Source organism: Hemiscyllium ocellatum, chromosome 3 (genome assembly GCF_020745735.1).
Source record: "Hemiscyllium ocellatum isolate sHemOce1 chromosome 3, sHemOce1.pat.X.cur, whole genome shotgun sequence".
Lineage (NCBI taxonomy): Eukaryota > Metazoa > Chordata > Chondrichthyes > Orectolobiformes > Hemiscylliidae > Hemiscyllium > Hemiscyllium ocellatum.
The window spans coordinates 31,814,603-31,834,310 of NC_083403.1; the positions used below are offsets into that span (position 1 = coordinate 31,814,603).

Consider the following 19,708-nt stretch of genomic DNA (forward strand, 5'->3'; position numbering starts at 1 on the left):
AGCTTCCTGCCTCCCCCAGATGAGCCAAGTTGTATGTGTGTGTGTGTGTGTGTGTGTGTGCACAATGGTTTGAGGAATGACCCTTTGAGAGGGTTGCTACGAGATACAATTGTGTCAGGCAACAGGCCATGTAAGCACTGACTGTTCAGGTGGCCAGCCATGTGAGTTGCCAACACAGAGCTGACTGAGTGCAGCTGCAGGTGTGTTTGCTTGGGGCATGCTATGTTAGGCATGGTTAATGTGCAGGGATTTGGCACTTGAAGGTGCTATGCCATTCATCTGTCATACCCTTTTTGTGCCTGGTCTCCCAGTTGGAGGGGAAACACATGTCTGTTTAGATGCAGAGGTTGTTATCATCTGCCTATATTTGTTCATAAAATCTGCAGCTCTTCAGACAAAACCTCCAGGTAAGAGAGAACTGGACAATAGTAAGATTGGAACCAGGTGGATCTTGTTTACTACAAGATTCTCCTGCTCCTTTGCTGCTGCCTGACCTGCTGCGCTTTTCCAGCAACACATTTTTAAGTACAAGATCCTTGACAGAGGTTGTTAACTTGGGCCAGTCAGGATGCCCCTGATGAAGTTCAACCAGTATCTGGCAGTGACCTTTAATCAGGATAATCAACCTTGCTCCCCATAATAATATGCCATCCTCTTCGGTGATCTGGTCTCTCCGGGTCCAGAAAGGGTTCGATCTGGGTTGTGATGGTTCTTCTGTTTTCCCCATTCCCACCAGCTGTTTTAGGTTAGCCAGGACAGCATCCTTTTGTGTCCACAGTTGGATATTGTCAGTGGTGACAGGAAGGGTGTCCAGGAAACCAGAATGGACTTTTCCAGGGGAGGCACCTTCAGTGAAGTACCTGCAGGAAGTGGCAAATCAAGGCATCCACATTAGCCACTTGGTTTTCTGGACGGAGTTCTAACTTGAGAATAAGGGCCCAACACCGAGTTCTACCGGAAGCTATAGGCAGCACCACCTTATCTTCCTTCAGTAGCTCTAGCAGGGGTTTGTGATCTGTTAATATGGTAAATTCCCGTCCATAAAGGTACTGATGGAACTTCCTCAAACCAAAGATGACTGCCAAACCTTTCTTCTCTATCTGGGCATATTTGAGTTTGGCATGAGCCGAAATCCGGGAAGCATACACTATCAGGCGTTCCTATCCGTTGGGCCACCAGTGAGCCAACACTCCTCTGATACCGAACAGGGATGTATGTCAGCACTATCACTCAATTCGGACTGTAGCGGGCCAGCACCTTAGATGACAAAATAAAAGGCTAATGTTTGGCTTTGTGACCATTTCCAATGCTGACCCTTTTTCAATAGCAGGTGTAAGGTTGCCAAGGTGGAGGCCAGGTTACGTATGAATTTTCAGTAATAATTCACCAACCCAAGGAAAAGTCTGAGTTCTGTATGCAAGAGGCGGGCTATGGTCCAGTACATCTGCTGTATCAGAGTCCAAGTCAGACTTGGGGAGAAAACATCACAGGAAAAGCTACCTGAGAAAGAGCAGGCCTACATTCCTGGACTTGGGGGGGAGAGGGGTGTAGTGATTGGAACTTGGTGGATCTTGTTGACTATGAGATCCTTGATTGGGGTTGTTACCCTGGCCAGGCAGGAAGCCCTGGCTGACCAATATAAACAGGAGATTTAGAATTTCCTCAGTTCAGGGACTGACTCTGAACTGGCTGTCCACAGCCGGTGTATTGTACATTTGCAAATAAAGGGTGGCTTGGTGATAGGATACCAGCCTCTGTGCAGTTATTTCACTCACTAACCCTACGGCTGCAACAGCCCAAAAAAATCCATGTGCTGCTGAGCTCCTCTACAACATGCTGCTGTCCCTTTAAACAGAAATCATTCCTCTGACTAACTGGCCACACCATCCCAACCTGTCCTCCCTCATTGGTCACAGAGCCCAAGGCGGGATCTTGATTGCTCACTTTCAGGAAAAAGCAATAGCAGGGCAGGGAATAATAATGCTCAAGTTCCTGACCAGACTCTCGGCCAAAATCTAGGATGGTAAGATTCTGCCTGCATGCCATTATTCATGTGAAGAATGATTGTGACAGTACTTGGGTCTCTGGCTGAGCCAGCAGAAGTCTGCAGGGGGCAGTGTGCTGACTAGATAAAAGCCAATGTTTGTATCAGTTCTCTGTAATCCTCTGTCCATCTTATCCTCCTTTAACACAAGTACAGCGTGCCTGTGCATTCAGAGTAGCAGTGACTCAGCGAGTGTCGTTGATTTCCTTGACAGTTCTTGAACACTGTTTAATTGTTATCCTTTTTCAATGGCTATGACAACAGGTATTGCAACCTGTGTGAATAGATCTTTTATTCTATCTGTAGTTTGCGGTTCTCTTCGCAATTAAAGACTTGCTTGTTGTATATTTAATTGTTTTCAACAAGCTCAATATTTTAGAATGCTGTTAATTTTATATTAGCAGGTCAAGGAGATGAAAGAGTTCAGAAAAGATTGACTAGTATGTTTGGGGGGGGTTGAGCCATAGGGAGAGGTTGAATAGGCTGGGGCTGTTTTCCCTGGAGTGGCAAAAGCTGAGGGGTGTCCTTATGGAGGTTTATAAAATCATGAGGCGATGGATAGGGTAAATAGACAAGATCTCTTCCCTGGGGTGGGGGAGTCCAGAACTACAGGGTATAGGGTTTAAGTTGAGAGGGGAAAGATTTAAAAGGGACCCAAGGGACAACGTTTTCAGGCACAGGGTGGTGTATATATGGGATGAGCTGCCAGAGGAAGTGGTGAAGACTGCTACAGTTACAACATTTAAAAGGCACCTGGATGGGTATATGAATAGGGGAGGTTTTGAGGGATATTGGGTTAATATGACAAGATTTATTTAGGGTGACTAGTCGGCATGGACGAGTTGGACCGAACATGTGCTGTACATCCCTATGGTTCTAAATGTCATTCTTTATTAAAGCGATGTAATTAGGTAGAGGTAAGTTTATAATCTTTGATGTTTTGTCATTTTTTTTCCTTCAGACGATGTATTGGTCGTGACAGTTGTTGACTGACTATATTTGTAAATATTTAATGCTATTACTTTGAGAATATTCTACTTCTATTCTCGTTTCCATATTTTCTTTGAGCATGAGTTTGCTCTTTAACGCCTGAGTGTGGCCACCCTGATCAGCAAGCTCAGGAGAGAAACAAATTTCTTACTACATTGACCCCACAACCAGTCACATTTATACTCACACATGTCCCCCATCCCCACAAATACCATTCCCACAACCCCAGCTAGCCTGCACATCCCTGGACACTATAGCCAATTTAGCACAGCCAATCCATCTAACTTGTACATCTTTGGACTGTGGGAGGAAACTGGAGCACCCGGAGGAAAGCCTCACACTTGCAGGGAGAATTTGCAAATTCCACACAGTCACCCATTGCTGGAATTGAACCCAGCTCCCTGGCCCTGTGAGGCTGCCACGCTAACCACTGAACCACTGTGCCCCATGACTCTTTAGGTACTGAAGCAGTCCATATTCAAATGTGGCAAGCCCTGAAACATATCCAGTGTCTCAGCTGTCGGAACATTAGCTCAAAGTTGATGAGTTAGAAGCTGAACTTCAGACACTGTGGCACACCCGTGGAGAGGAAAGTTACCTTGATGCTGTGTTCCAGGCAGTTCCATCGTGGAGCTTAAATATTTCTCTAGTCAGCGATAGGAGGGTGTGACAACGTGAGGCAGGTAGTGGGATTCTGAACATGGCATTGGAGTAGCCTCACTCTTGACCTTGTCCAATCGATATGAAGTACTTGCTTCCTATGTGGATGAGGAAAGAGTCTGTAGGAGGATAGTCAAACAGGCAAAGTAAAAGAAAAAGCATACAATGATGATGAAGGCTTTAAACTTGTAAATGCTGATGTGCACATGGACTTGAGTGCACTTGTACAAGAAATGCAGAAAATTAGCAAGGAGGTACAGCAGTCAGTTGTGAAGATAAATGGCATGTTAGCATGGATTGACATACAAGAAAAAAAGGAAGTCATCTAATAAATAGGGTTTTGTTGAGACCACAGCTGGAATACTGCTGTAGCTTCGGTCTCCATGTCTCAGGAAGGATATACAGGTAGTTTTTTGATAACGCAATTGTTGTGTTCATGTGCAATTCTGCATAATAGAACAATTGTGCTTTAGAATCAGCCCTTAAAATGTTGGCAATGTAATCACGTTACAGCCAACACACATTCTAAAAGTTTGCGCTTTGGAAACTATGTCTCCAATCTGTCCACCGCGTTACAGTGAGGTTGTGCTAATGAAACGTGCGTTATAGCAGAACAACCTGTACTTTCATTGAAGATGATAGGGCAGAAGTTGACTGGATTGAATGGGAGGGCTGACTTGTGATGAAAGGCTGAGTAATTTCAGCCTGTACTCTCTGAAGACTGACAACTGAGCTCATTGAAATATACAAGGTTCTGAAGAAGCTGAACAAGGTTTGTACTGGGGGGCTGGATAGAAAATCTTGAAAATGGGAATGCAGTCTCAGGTGAAGAGGCCAATATTTAGGACTGAGATTAAGAGTAATTTCTTCACTCTGAGAATTATGAATCCTTTCAATTTGCTATTACAGAGGGTAGAGATGTTTCGTCATTAAGTATATTTAAGACTGAAATAGTTTTTGAGCTCCCAGGAATCAAGGAAATAGAGAAAGTGGAGTTGAGACCATTGGTCAGCTTTGAATTCACTGAGGTGCAGGCTTGAGAATCTGTATGGTCTATCCACACTGTTATTTATTATGTCATAACATATATTAAAAAAAAGTATAAAGTAGCTGACCTTTTTTTACATGGCAGACTATGAGGATGTACAATATCTTAATCAAAACAATACCGAAGCAATCATTTTTAAAATGGAATTACATAAGCTGAAGATTTTCATTTTGTACCCATCAGAACTAGCACACAAGACACAGACTTGAAAGAAAGCGACACTATTTTATACTGCACCATCTGTGGCACAGAGATACAGTAAGAACAGTTAACCATTATTGCCCTGATCAATCAGAATCTACATTCCTGGTTTGGGAATTAAAATTGACACTTAACTGCTAAAGTGAATGTCTAGTTTTAAGGCTGTTGCTTCCTTCCTAGCTCTGATGAATGCAAGATAAAAAGCTTCAATTTCTAGTTTCCTTGTAGAAAGGGTCAGTTTCTGTACTATAAAACATTTACAGGCCATCCCTGAGTTGCGAATGGGTACTGTTCTGTTGGCAAGTCGATTTCTATGCAAATTGGAATATAATGTAGGCCAATATCAAATCGCCGTTTGTAAATACCAGAAATGTTCATAGTTGAGTCTTTAAAATTACACTCCTGCATGGATTGCATGCTTAAGAGTTTGCGTATGTAAGTTGGAAATTATAAAGGGGTGACCCCTGCAATTGGATGAGAATTTGATAATGGCCCTTGTTCCATGCTGGGATAACAGCTAAGTAAAAAGTGCACGTTTAATGATAAGGCCTTAGTATAGTGTCCTTTGCATATGTTCTTTGCTGCAGAATCTGTGATACCAGAGGATGACCTCATTGGAACTATAGAAACCAGGTATAGTGTGGACTCAATGGATTCTCCTGTGCACTTGATGAATCCCTCCAGCCCATCAAGGCGTAACTCTGGAGAATACAGGAGTGCAGGGTCTGCACCCTATAACTACCGCTCATCCTATCAGTCTTCCAATGGACCTCCTTCAGCAGGCCTGCGGCGCCTCTCCTCCAGCCCAGGTGCAGGAGGGACCTTTTATGAATCAAAAGGAAGAAGTAATACAGGTATGTTTCACACTGCCACTGCCTGTTTTAGAGATATGTTTAATTTTGTTGTTAGTAATGTGAAATTTGTGCCTTAAGTACCCACAATTCGCATGAGCATGAGGGTAATAAGAACACAGGAACTAGGTGTAGGAGTAGGCAATTCAGCCCCTTGAATCTGTTCCAACATTTAATACGATCATGGCTGATCTCAGCTCGGCCTCAACTCCACTTTCCTACTCACTCTCCATAACACTTTAACCCATTACTAATTAAAAATCTGTCTATCTCCTCCTTAAATTTACTCAATGTCCTGAGATCCAACCTACTCTGGAGTAGTGAATTTCACAGAGTCACAACCCCTTGTGAGAGGTAATTCCACCGTCTCTCTGATTTAAATCTGCTAACCCTTATCCTAAAACTATGACTTCTCATTCTAGATTGCCCCACAAGAGGAAACATCCTTTCTATGTCTGCTTTGTCAATCCCCTTCAGCATCTTACATCCTCAATTAGATTTCCTCTTATTCTTCTAAACTCCAGAGAGTGTAGGACCAAACTGTTCCTCATTAGATAAATCCCTCATCTCTGGATTCAATCTAGTGAACTTCCTCTCAACTGCCTCCATTACAACTATATCCCTCCTCAAGTAAGGGGACTAAAATTGTACACAGTACTCCAGGTGAGGTCTCACTAATGCCTTGTACAGTTGCAGCAATACTTCCCTGCCTTTATATTCTATTCATTTAGCAAAAATGCCAGAATTCTATTTGTCTCCATATTACCGGCTGTACTGGCATATTAATGTCCTGTGATTCATGCACATGGATTCCCAGATCCCTCTGCACTGAAGCACTCGAAAGATAATAAGTTGTCTTTTGATTCCTCCAAACAAAATGAATTAACCCACACTTATCTATGTTGAAATTCCATCTATCAAATTTTGGCTCATTCATCTAACCTATCCATACATGTTTGTGAATTTCTTATTTTTTCATTGCAATATTTCCCACCTATTTTATTGTCACCTGCAAGTTTGGCTATAGTAACTTTTATCACCACATCCAAGTCATTAATAGAGTGTGGGAAAAGATTTGCTAACCCACGATAGGCACTCAAAAGTAAATTGACCAAATTGTACCAGGACACCCAGAATTCCCGAACAGCTCACGAACTGAGTCAGACGATACACAGACAATGGAATCCGCTTTCCAGCTCCCATGGGCATGACAGAGGCTCAAAGCCCTCAGGGCAGTTTCACAACCAGCAGCAGCAAAGCCACACAAAGAGTAGGACAGACAGATAGGCATCAAAGGACAATGGAAGCACCTCACCGCTCCAGAAAAGACATTAACACCGACCCTGGAAGATAACTGGAACCATGATACTGTCAGGATGTCGCATTGTGTGAAGGAACAGGACATTCATCTGATAAACTGTTTTCCAATTAGCACCCTTGCAACTAAATTACTCCATTTTCAGAAACATTGTATTTTCCCATTTCTTAATCAGTGTCATTGTGCAGCATTACTATAAAACTGGTCTCATCCTCAGCTCTGGGAGGAGAAATCAAATTCTCTGTGCAAACTGTCAGTTCTGGGTCAGCTGGTCTGTTTTCTCCTCCCAGCGATATCGCTTGCAATAAACTTTTTGTCAGTTTCACTTCGAGCTGTGTTTTGTGATCTCTAACCTTTGGGCAAATTTCTTCGACATGGAAATTCTGAATATTTGGGACCGGAGGACCGAACCCTCTGACATCTCACTAGTTACATCTTGCAAACCAACTCTCTGCTTTCTGTTGGGTATCTAATCCTTTATTTAAGCTCACAAATTACCCTTAACCTCAACTGATCTTATCTCCGCATTACCATGTATACAGCAACTCATCAAATGCCTTCTGGAACTCCAGATATACTACATCTCCAGGTTCCCCACTCTTCAACCTGCTTGTTACATCTTCATTGAACGCTACCAATCAGTCAAACACGATTTATCCCTCATGAAACTGTGATGAATCTGATGGACTGTACTTTAACTTTCCAAATATTCTGTTATTACTTCCTTAATAATGGATTCTAACAATGTTGAGTGAATCCCTACGAGAGTATAAAGGAAGTAGGAGTATACGTAAGAGGGACATCAGGAGGGCAAAAAGGGGACATGAGATAGCTTTGGCAAATAGAATTAAGGAGAATCCAAAGTGTTTTTACAATACATTAAGGACAAAAGAGTAACTAGAAAGAAACTAGGGCCCCTCAAAGATCATTGAGGTAAAAACAATGACTGCAGATGGAAACCAGATTCTGGATCAGTGATGCTGGAAGAGCACAGAAGCTCAGGCAGCATCCAAGGAGCAGCGAAATCGACGTTTCAGGCAAAAGCCCTTCATCAGGAATAGGGGCAGAGACCCTGAAGCGTGGAGAGATAAGCGAGAGGAGTGTGGGGGTGGGGAGAAAGTAGCATAGACTACAATAGGTGAGTGGGGAATGGTATGAACGTGATAGGTCAGGGAGGAGAGGGTGGGATGGATAGGTGGAAAAGGAGATAGGCAGGTAGGGCAAGTCCGTACAAGTCATGTGGATAGTGCTGAGCTGGAAGTTTGGAACTGGGGTGAGGTGGGGAAGGGGAAATGAGGAAACTGTTGAAGTCCACATTGATGCCCTGGGGTTGAAGTGTCCCGAGACGGAAGATGAGACGTTCTTCCTCCAGGCGCCTGGTGGTAAGGGAGTGGCGGTGAAGGAGGCCCAGGACTTCCATGTCCTCGGCAGAGTGGGAGGGGGAGTTGAAATGTTGGCCCACAGGTTGGTGTAGTTGATTGGTGCGGGTGTCCTGGAGATGTTCCCTAAAGCATTCTGCGAGGAGGCGCCCAGTCTCCCCAATGTAGAGGAGAACGCATCGGGAACAATGGATACAATAAATGATATTAGTGGATGTGCAGGTAAAACTTTGATGGATGTGGAAGACTCCTTTAGGGCCTTGGATAGAGGTGAGGGAAGAGGTGTCGGCGCAGGTTTTACAGTTCCTGCAGTGGCAGGGGAAGGTGCCAGGATGGGAGGGTGGGTTGTAGGGGGGCATTGGACCTGACCAGGTAGTCAAGGATGGAACGGTCTTTGTGGAAGGTGGAAAGGGGTGGGGAGGGAAATATATCCCTGGTGGTGGGGTCTTTTTGGAGGTGGCGGAAATGTCGGCGGATGATTTGGTTTATGCGAAGGTTGGTAGGGTGGAAGGTGAGCACCAGTGGCGTTCTGTCCTTGTTACGGTTGGAGGGGTGGGATCTGAGTGCAGAGGTACGTGATGTGGATGAGATGCGTTGGAGGGCATCTTTAACCACGTGGGAACGGAAATTGTGCTCTCTAAAGAAGGAGGCCATCTGGTGTGTTCTGTGGTCTTTCTGGTCCTCGTGGGAGCAGATACGGCAGAGGCGGAGGAATTGGGAATACGGGATGGCATTTTTGCAAGAGGTATGGTGGGAAGACGTGTAATCCAGGTAGCTGTGGGAGTTGGTGGGTTTGTAAAAACTGTCAGTGTCAAGTCGGTCGTCATTAATGGAGATGGAGAGGTTGAGGAAGGGGAGGGAGGCGTCAGAGATGGTCCAGATAAATTTGAGGTCAGGGTGGAATGTGTTGGCAAAGTTAATGAATTGCTCAACCTCCTCGTGGGAGCAGGAGGTGGCGCCAATGCAGTCATCAATGTAGCGGAGGAAGAGGTGGGGAGTGGTGCCGGTGTAATTACGGTAGATAAACTGTTCTACGTAGCCAACAAAGCGACAGGCATAGCTGGGGCCCATACGTGTGCCCATGGCCACCCCTTTGGTCTGGAGGAAGTCGGAGGATTCAAAGGAGAAATTGTTAAGGGTGAGGACCAGTTCGGCCAAACGAATGAGAGTGTCGGTGGAAGGGCACTGTTGCGGATATCTGGAGGAGAAAAAACGGAGGGCTTGGAGGCCTTGGTCATGGCGGATGGAGGTGTAGAGGGATTGGATATCCATAGTGAAGATGAGGCATTGGGGGCCGGGGAAACGGAAGTCTTGGAGGAGGTGAAGGGCATGGATGGTGTCTCGAGCATATGTGGGGAGTTCCTGGACTGGGGGGATAGGACAGTGTTGAGGTAGGTAGAGATGAGTTCAGTGGGGCAGGAGCAGGCTGAGACAATGGGTCGGCCACGGTGGTCAGGCTTGTGGATCTTGGGAAGGAGGTAGAACTGGGCAGTGCGGGTTTCCCGGACTATGAGGTTGGAAGCTGTGGGTGGGAGATCTCCTGAGGTGATGAGGATCTGTATGGTCTGGGAGATGATGGTTTGGTGATGGGGGGTGGGGTCACGGCCGAGCGGGCGGTAGGAAGAGGTGTCCTCAAGTTGGCGTTTGGCTTCAGCAGTGTAGAGGTCAGTGCGCCAGACTACTGCTGCGCCCCCTTTATCTGCTGGCTTGATGGTGAGGTTGGGATTGGAGCAGAGGGATTGGAGGGCTGCGCGTTGTGAGGGTGAGAGGTTGGAGTGGGGGAGGGGTGGTAGACAGGTTGAGGCGGTTAATGTCCCGGCGGTAATTGGAAATGAAGAGGTCGAGGACAGGTAATAGGCCAGCGCAGGATGTCCAGGTGGATGCAGTGTGTTGGAGGTGGGTGAAAGGGTCCTCGGAAGGTGGGCGGGAATCCTGATTGTGAAAGTAAGCTCGGAGGCGGAGGCAAGGGAAGAATTGTTTGACGTCACGGCGTGTATTAAATTCATTGATTCGTGGATGGAGGGGGATGAAGGTGAGTCCTTTGCTGAGGACTGATCGTTCGTCCTCAGTGAGGGGAAGGTCTAGAGGGATGGTGAAAACTCGGCAGGGCTGGGAACTGGGATCTGGGATGGGTGTGGAGCTGGGAATGGGGGCGGAACCTGTAACTGGAGTGGGTGTGGTGGTGGGGGGATTGGGGGTGGAGTCATGAGCAGGGGTAGTTTTCCCCTTGGAGTTCGGGAGGGTGGGGATAGTGACAGTGGGGCATGTCAGCAGAATGCAGGTGAGTGGCACTGGTGGGGGCAGAAGTGATGGTGACCACGGCAGTAGGGGTGGCGGAAGTCACTGAGCGTGTGGCATCAGCGATGATGTGAGGAGCGGAAATGATGTCACGTGTGATGCATGAGGTATTTTGAGGGGCAGAAGTTGTTGTGGGAGTGACATCATCAATCAGTGTGGAGGTGGCAGCTGCATGGCTAATGGAGACCAAGTAATTGCAAAGGCCGGGGGAATCTTCTGGAATGTTTGAGGAGTGCTGGTTATGGAGGTGGGTAGATAAAAGTTTGTTGTACTTACAGTTTTTGATGTTTGAGATGGAGTTGAAATACTGTTTGTTGAGAGTATGAATTCTCCTGAGCAGTAGTACAGAGTGGGTCCTTTGCAATTCTGAGAGAGTGTGGCCCCCAGCTGAGGCAGGGCTGACTGTATAGAGGTTAGGTGCTGCAAGTGTGGAGCAGAGGATCTTGAAGGAGAACCGTTGCTGGTGTTTTTGAATCTGTAGTCTGTACGGTTTGTCCTGTTCGGGTCCAAACTCTGCTGGTTTAAAGGAGGTCCGGAGTCCGTGTGGGATGAGTTGGTTATGGAGGCAGGCACTGAGGAAGCAAATGTGGCTGTGGTAGCGAGTTTGTTTCACGACATGGTTGAAGAGCTTCAGGGCAGAGGAAATGACCTGGGAGTTGCAGTGGGAGAGGGACTCCCTGAGATTCTTGTAGAGAGAGGAGGAAAATTTTTTCAAGGCAGGCATCCTTGCAAGAGGATTCGTAGTCGGGTTAAAATCAATGAGGTAAAAACAATGACTGCAGATGCTGGAAACCAGATTCTGGATTAGTGGTGCTGGAAGAGCACAGCATCCAAGGAGCAGCGAAATTGACGTTTTGGGCAAAAGCCCTTCATTAGGAATAAAGGCAGTGATCCTGAAGCATGGAGAGATAAGCTAGAGGAGGGTGGGGGCGGGGAGAAAGTAGCATAGAGTACAATAGGTGAGTGGGGGAGGGGATGAAGGTGATAGATCAGGGAGGAGAGGGTGGAGTGGATAGGTGGAAAAGCAGATAGACAGGTAGGCCAAGTCCGGACAAGTCATGGGGACGGTGCTGAGCTGTAAGTTTGGAACTAGGGTGAGGTGGGGGAAGGGGAAATGAGGAAACTGTTGAAGTCCACATTGATGCCCTGGGGTTGAAGTGTTCTGAGGCGGAAGATGAGCCATTCTTCCTCCAGGCGTCTGGTGGTGAGGGAGCGGTGATGGAGGCAGCCCAGGACCTCCAATGTCCTCGGCAGAGTGGGAGGGGGAGTTGAAATGTTGGCCCACAGGGCAGTGTGGTTGATTGGTGTCCCAGAGATGTCCCTAAAGTGCTCTGCTAGGAGGCGCCCAGTCTCCCCAATATAGAGGAGACCGCATCGGGAGCAATAGATACGATAAATGATATTAGTGGATGTGCAGGTAAAACTTTGATGGATGTGGAAGGCTCCTTTAGGGCCTTGGATAGAGGTGAGAGAAGAGGTTTACAGTTCCTGCGTTGTCAGGATGGGATGTAGGGGGGCGTGGACCTGACCAGGTGGTCACGGAGGGAACAGTCTTTGCGGAAGGTGGAAAAGGGTGTGGAGGGAAATATATTCCTGGTGGTGGGGTCTTTTTGGAGGTGGCGGAAATGTCGGCGGATGATTTGGTTTATGCGAAGGTTGGTAGGGTGGAAGGTGAGCACCAGGAGCGTTCTGACCTTGTTACGGTTGGAGGGGTGGGGTCTGAGGGCAGAAGTACGGGATGTGGACGAGATGCGTTGGTGGGCATCTTTAACCATGGGAAGGGAAATTGCAGTCTCTAAAGAAGAAGGCCATCTGGTATGTTCTGTGGTGGAACTGGTCCTCCTGGGAGCAGATACGGCGGAGGCGGAGGAATTGGGAATAAGGGATGGCATTTTTGCAAGAGGTAGGGTGGGAGTCGGTGGGTTTGTAAAAATGTCAGTGTCAAGTCGGTCGTCATTAATGGAAATGGAGGTGTCCAGGAAGGGGAGGGAGGTGTCAAAGATGGTCCAGGTAAATTTAAGGTCAGGGTGGAATGTGTTGGTGAAGTTGATGAATTACTCAACCTCCTCGCGGGAGCACAAGGTGACGCCAATGCAGTCATCAATGCAGCAGAGGAAGAGGTGGGGAGTGGTGCCGGTGTAATTACGGAAGATCAACTGCTCTACATAGCCAACAAAGAGACAGGCATAGCTGGGACCCATACGTGCGCCCATGGCTACCCCTTTGGTCTGGAGGAAGTGGGAGGATTCAAAGGAGAAATTAAGTGTGAGGACCAGTTCGGCCAAACAAATGAGAGTGTAGGTGGAAGGGTACTGTTGGGGATGTCTGGAGAGGAAAAAACGGAGGGCTTGGAGGCCCTGGTCATGATAGGTGGAGGTGTAGAGGGATTAGATATCCATGGTGAAGATGAGGCATTGGGGGCCGGGGAAACGGAAGTCTTGGAGGAGGTGGAGGGCGTGGGTGGTGTCTCAAATGTATGTGGGGAGTTCCTGGATTAGGAGGGGATAGGACAGTGTCGTGATGAGTTCAGTGGGGCAGGACAAAAATCAGCAAGGTGGCCTTTGTGTGGAGCCGCAGAAAATGGGGGAGGTACTAAATCAGTATTTTGCATCAGTATTTACTGTGGAAAAGGATATGGAAGATGTAGACTGTAGGGAAATAGATGGGCACATCTTGCAGAATGTCCATATTACAGAGAAGGAAGTGCTGGATGTCTTGAAACGGTTAAAGGTGGATAAATTCCCAGGACCTGATCAGGTTAGATAAGATTAGATTACTTACAGTGTGGAAACAGGCCCTTCGGCCCAACAAGTCCACACCGACCCACCGAAGTGCAACCCACCCATACCCCTACCCCTTTACCTAACACTATGGGCAATTTAGTATGGCCAATTCACCTGACCTGCACATCTTTGGACTGTGGGAGGAAACCGGAGCAAACCCACGCAGACACGGGGAGAATGTGCAAACTCCACACAGTCAGTTGCCTGAGTCAGGAATTGAACCCAGGTCTCTGGTGCTGTGAAGCAGCAGTGCTAACCACTGTGCCACCGTGCTGCCCGTGTACCCAAGAACTCTGTGGGAAGCTAGAGAAGTGATTGCTGGGCCTCTGGCTGAGATATTTGTATCATCGATAGTCACAGGTGAGGTGCCGGAAGACTGGAGGTTGGCAAACGTGGTGCCACGGTTTAAGAAGGTGGTAAGGACAAGTCAGGGAACTATAGACCATTGAGCCTGACATTGATGTTGGGCAGGTTGTTGAAGGGAATCTATAAGGACAGGATGTGCATGTATTTGGAAAGGCAAGGACTGATTAGGGAGAGTCAACATGGTTTTGTGTGCAGGAAATCATGCCTCACAAATTGATTGTGTTTTTTGAGGAAGTAACAAAGAGGATTGATGAGGGCAGAGTGGTAGATATGATCTATATGGGCTTCAGTAAGGCATTCGACAAGGTTCCCCATGGGAGACTGATTAGCAAGGTTAGATCTCATGGAATACAGGGAGAACTAGCCATTTGGATACAGAACTGGCTCAAAGGTAGAAGACAGAGGGTGATGGTGGAGGGTTGATTTTCAGACTGGAGGTCTGTGACCAGTGGAGTGCCACAAGGATCAGTGCTGGGTCCTCTACTTTTTGTCATTTACATAAATGATTTGGATGTGAGCATAAGAGGTACAGTTAGTAAGTTGCAGATGGCACCAAAATTGGAGGTGTGGTGGATAGTGAAGAAGGTTACCTCAGATTACAACAGGATATTGATCAGATGGGCCAATGGGCTGAGAAGTGGCAGATGGAGTTTAATTCAGATAAATGCGAAGTGCTGCATTTTGGGAAAGCAAATCTTAGCAGGACTTATACACTTAATGGTAAGGTCCTAGGGAGTGGTTGCTGAACAAAGAGACCTTGGAGTGCAGGTCCTTGAAAGTGGATGCGCAGGTAGACGGGATAGTGAAGAAGGTGTTTGATATGCTTTCCTTTATTGGTCAGCGTATTGAGTACAGGAGTTGGGAAGTCATGTTGTCCCAGTCCAGGACATTGGTTAGGCCACTGTTGGAATATTGCATGCAATTCTGGTCTCCTTCCTATCAGAAAGATGTTGTGAACCTTGAAAGGGTTCAGAAAAGATTTACAAGGATGTTGCCAGGGTTGGAGAATTTGAGCTACAGGGTGAAGCTGAACAGGCTGGGGCTGTTTTCCCTGGAGCCTCGGAGGCTGAGGGGTGACCTTATAGAGGTTTACAAAATTATGAGGGGCATGGATAGGGTAAATAGGCAAAGTCTTTTCCCTGGGGTCGGGGAGTCCAGAACTAGATGGCATAGGTTTAGGGTGAGAGGGGAAAGATATAAAAAAGACCTAAGGGACAACTTTTTCACACAGAGGGTGGTACGTGCATGGAATGAGCTGCCGGAGGAAGTGGTGGAGGCTGGTACAATTGCAACATTTAAGAGGCATTTGGATGAGTATATGAATAGGAAGGGTTTGGAGAGATATGGGCCGGGTGCTGGCAGGTGGGACTAGATTGGGTTGGGATATCTGGTTGGCATGGATGGGTTGGACCAAAGGGTCTGCTTCCACACTGTACATCTCTATGACTCTGACTCTTCAGTGCAGAATGGAGGGAGTGCTACACGGTCGGAAGTACCAACTATTAGATGAACCCTTAAACCAAAGTTCCAACTGCCTTTTTGGGTGGTGCCATGGATCCCATTGCACTATTTGAAGTGCAGGAAGAGGTATATAGTCAGAGTGCCATCTTCCAGGGGAGACATCAAACAGAGCTCCTGTCTGCCCACTTCAATCTTATTTTAAAATGGAGCTGGGAAGATCTTCTCATGTCCTGATTATTATTTATTCTTCAACCAATTTTAGCCAAACAGATTATTTCTGAGTTGTCTCATTGCTGATTGCGGAGCCTGGCTGTGTGTACATTCGCTACTGCATTTCCCGACATTAGACCAACGGTCTGAAGATTGCTGCTGCTTCAGGAGGGCAGTGTTGGGAAAATTTCTGATTTCACATACTAGACTTGGGGGAAAATGCCCCATACAGCCTGGTTTACACTCCCAGGGGAGGGGTGGGGCGAAGTCAGTATTTTTGAGAATCGGCCAGACGCCTCTCGGTGAGGGTGCAGGCTGAGAGCACCCTACACTTTCCCGGAAAGACAAACAATGAAACTAAAGCAGCACTTGTCTCACATTCTTCACTTCCCACATACATCCCATGGATCATCCATGCCAACCCATGCCACATCCACCCACCTCCTGTGGCCTTCATGCCCTTCTACCCACTCCTCATGGCTCTTTATAACTCCAATGACCCTCAACACGCTACCCTTGTTACCACCTGCCTTCCATGCTAACCTGTGTCCTGCACCCACCTTAATATGACCCTTTATAGCTCATGTGCCAGTTTAGCGCAAATTGATGCCAACCCGTTATATCACGCTACACCTATGGTTCTCTCTCCATACCAACTTACTTATGGCCACCATTGCCAGACTCTGATCTGTGCTACATTTCAGTGAAATAAAGTTCAGAATGTCTCTTGATCAATTCACTTTTTTATATTTATTTAAAAAACACATTCATAGTAAGAATAATGAAAACAAATATTTATAGCCTCACTTCAAGGCATCATAAGCACTAGGTGCTGTCAATCAAACAAGAACTGACAGGTACCCCACGGTGATATTATTGGTTGTAAAATCAATTATGAATTTCCTATATTGTTATCCCTCAGGTTTATGTTAAACACACAAAGTTATGTAGGATGCACTAAAACTGCAGACGGTTTTATTAACTTTAAGGGATACGGCATTTAAATTCCTCAAGAGTTTGACACTTCTAAAGAACTTAATAGTTCCCTGGACAACTTGATCATTTCAGTGAATTTATTCATTTTTTACATCTACTTTAACATTCCCAAAGATGACTTTAACCTCTCCCATTGAGCACTTTGTTCCAACTCTCACCTGACATTTCCAAAAAATGTTCGTGGCCCTGTTTAAAATGATGCTCTTCCATTCCAAATAACTCAGCCAGCTTTAGACCTTGGCTGAAAATGTGTTGCTGGTCAAAGCACAGCAGGCCAGGCAGCATCTCAGGAATAGAGAATTCGACATTTCGAGCATAAGCCCTTCATCAGGAACTACCTTACTCAGTAAAGTGCAAAGGCCACAAGTTGTGTTTTAGACATCCGACTTCTGAAAATTGGATACATATGATTGTTATGGACCAGACCAAAACCCCTCAAAATATATTAAGAAGATAGTCTAGATGTTAACATTTTTCTTATTTAAAAGCATTGTGTTCCAGTTGTAATTCAATTAGCCAAACTACTCGACTTTAAGCAAAACACACTTTATTTTTACACGGTAGTTAAAATACAGACTAAATAAAAATAAAATAAAAGAATTGGCTTAACCGTAACTCTATGGAAATGTGTAACAAAATGGTAGATATATTAATTACTACTAATTAACTGCTCCAGTATAGTAACACTCCATAAACACATGCTTCACAAAGGCAAATTCAGTAAAATAGATTGTGTCACATACAATTCTGGCAGCAGTAAGAAAACCCCAGCTTTTCCCTGTAATAGAGGAACAAGAGCTTCCACATCCAGGTTCAAGACCCCAGCAACTGCTGACAGTTAATGCAAAAAATCCTGGTTCTGCGGAGCCTGACCCCACCCATTTAGGGCTGTTCCAACTTTAAAATTAAGTTCCCGAAGGCTTCACAAGTTGTTTACGTTACTGGCTTTGAGCAGATTGCTCAGTACCTCCGTCTCAACCTTGCTCCATAAAAAGAACAGGACAAAATACATTTCTTAAAGCCATAGTATCATTACACACTTTGATATGTACAGTTCCCACCATAATCCAAGATGTATAAAATACAACTCGCACCCATTCTCAACCTAGTTGGAGTCTAGGGTTGTGGGTGGGACTTCCTGAATTGGGTCACAGATGCTTATTCAACTAAGCTGAATACGCCGCTGTTGTTCAGGCCAGTTCATTTCAAATACACTTGATTCACTGTAAACCATTTTCAGAATCCTTAACTTTTTATTTTACGTGATTTTTGCTTGGAATGGCTTGATGGACGAAATGCTCTATTCTTGTTTTATCTACGAAGTGGAACTACTTGGTCCAACTTTTTTATGGCCTCTGAAACCTTGCAATGATGGAAACCTGATAGCACAGAAAGAGAACATTTGACCCATTATATCCGTGCCTGCCAAAATATAGCATTCTAGTCTCATCCCAGATGGCATGGCTCAGTGGTTAGTCCTGCTGCCTCACAGTGCCTGGGAACAGATTTCGATTCCACCCCCGGGTGACTGTCTGTGTGATGTTTGCACATTCTCCCCGTGTCTGCATGGGTTTCCTCTGGGTGCTTCAGTTTCCTCCCACAATCCAAAGATGTGCAGGTTAGTGAATTGGCCATGCTAAATTGCCCATATTTTCAGGAATGTGTGGATTAGGTGCATTAGTCAGGGGTAAATGTAGTGTAGTAAGGGAATGGGTTTGGGTGCGTTACTATTTGGAGGGTCAGTGTGTACTTATTGGACCAAATGGCCTGTTTCCACACTGTAAGGATTCTGTGATCACATTTTCCAGTTTTTGGTCTTTTGTGCTATAGGTTGCTGCACTTTAAACACATATTTAAATTGTTTTTAAATGCTTTAAGACTTTCTGCCACGATCATTCTTTCAGGCAGTGAACTCCACGTGCTGGGTGGGAAAAAGAATTCAACTCCTCCCTATTACTTTCATCGTCTACTTCAAATCTATATTCCCTGCTTATTGACTTATCAACAAAACACAAATCACTCATTCCTCTCAGTTTTACCCTCAACCATTGTTTTTAACCCTATGCTTGCTACTTTCCTCAGGTTTAATGTGCTTGGACTAAATGCCGAAATGTTATACAATCATACAGAATGGAAAAAGGCCCTTCGGTCCAACCAGTCCATGCCAAGTAAAATCCCAAACTGAACTTGTCCCACCTGCCTGCACTTGGACCATATCCCTCCAAACATTTCTTACTCAAGTACTTATCCAAGTGTCTTTTAAATGTTGTAACTGTACCTGTATCCATCACTTTCTCTGGTAGGTCCTTCCACATGAGAACCACTCTCTGTATAAAAAAGTTGCCCCTCATGTCTTTTTAAATTATTTCTCCTCTCATCTTAAAACTATGCGCTTTAGTCTTGAAATCCCCTGCTCTGTTATGTCCCTCATGCATTTATAAACCTCTATAAGGTCATCCCTCAACCTCCCATGCTCAGTAAAAAAACTCCCAGCATATCTGGCCTTCCTTAAACTCAAACTCTTCATTCCTGGCAACTTCCTGATAAATCTTTTCTGAAGTTTCTCCTGTTTAATAATATCCTTCCTATTAACAGGGTGACCAGAACTGGACACAGTACTCCAGAAGAGGCCTCACTTCACACCCTGTAAAACCTCCATTTGAATCATCTCCTTTCTCAGCAGCTGTCCTTGACTCTGACACATTCCATATAGATTCCACCTTAACTCCTGCCCTGCTGTGTGCATTCAGCATTCTCACTTTCTATTACAGCACCAAACTGACTGTGTGCTGTCATGTGACAGTGCTCCATCGTTGACTCGCTTTCTCAAGTGGATTTCTGATAATACCCCAGGCTCCCTAACACCTTGGCAGCTGAGATCACCTGCTGCCCCCACCCCCAGCATGAGAGTCCACCCGTTGCCCTATTGAAACGTTGAATGCTTCTGTGAAAATGAGTTAAAGTTCAAAGTGATGATATTCCTCCTGCTATCTGAGCCTTTGCCTTCCACTTTTTTAAAAATAGTCAATGTGTTTTTAGATCGGTCCTTGTGTTCACAAGAAGAGTGACCTTGTTTGGTTCTGATTACAGAAAGCAGGAAGTG

At 45.7% G+C, this 19,708-nt stretch overlaps 2 protein-coding genes across 2 annotated transcripts in view; one reads left to right on the forward strand and one right to left on the reverse strand.

Moving 5' to 3' along the window:
* Positions 1 to 19,708, forward strand: part of scml4 (Scm polycomb group protein like 4) — a 125,244-nt gene that overhangs the window by 100,379 nt on the left and 5,157 nt on the right. The window contains exon 6 of the mRNA XM_060849402.1: positions 5,531 to 5,797. Coding sequence (XP_060705385.1) covers positions 5,531 to 5,797 — 267 coding nt within the window. The remainder of the gene's footprint in view (positions 1 to 5,530; positions 5,798 to 19,708) is intronic.
* The window catches only part of sobpa (sine oculis binding protein homolog (Drosophila) a), a 433,378-nt gene that overhangs the window by 29,826 nt on the left and 383,844 nt on the right, over positions 1 to 19,708 (reverse strand). The window lies entirely within an intron of this gene.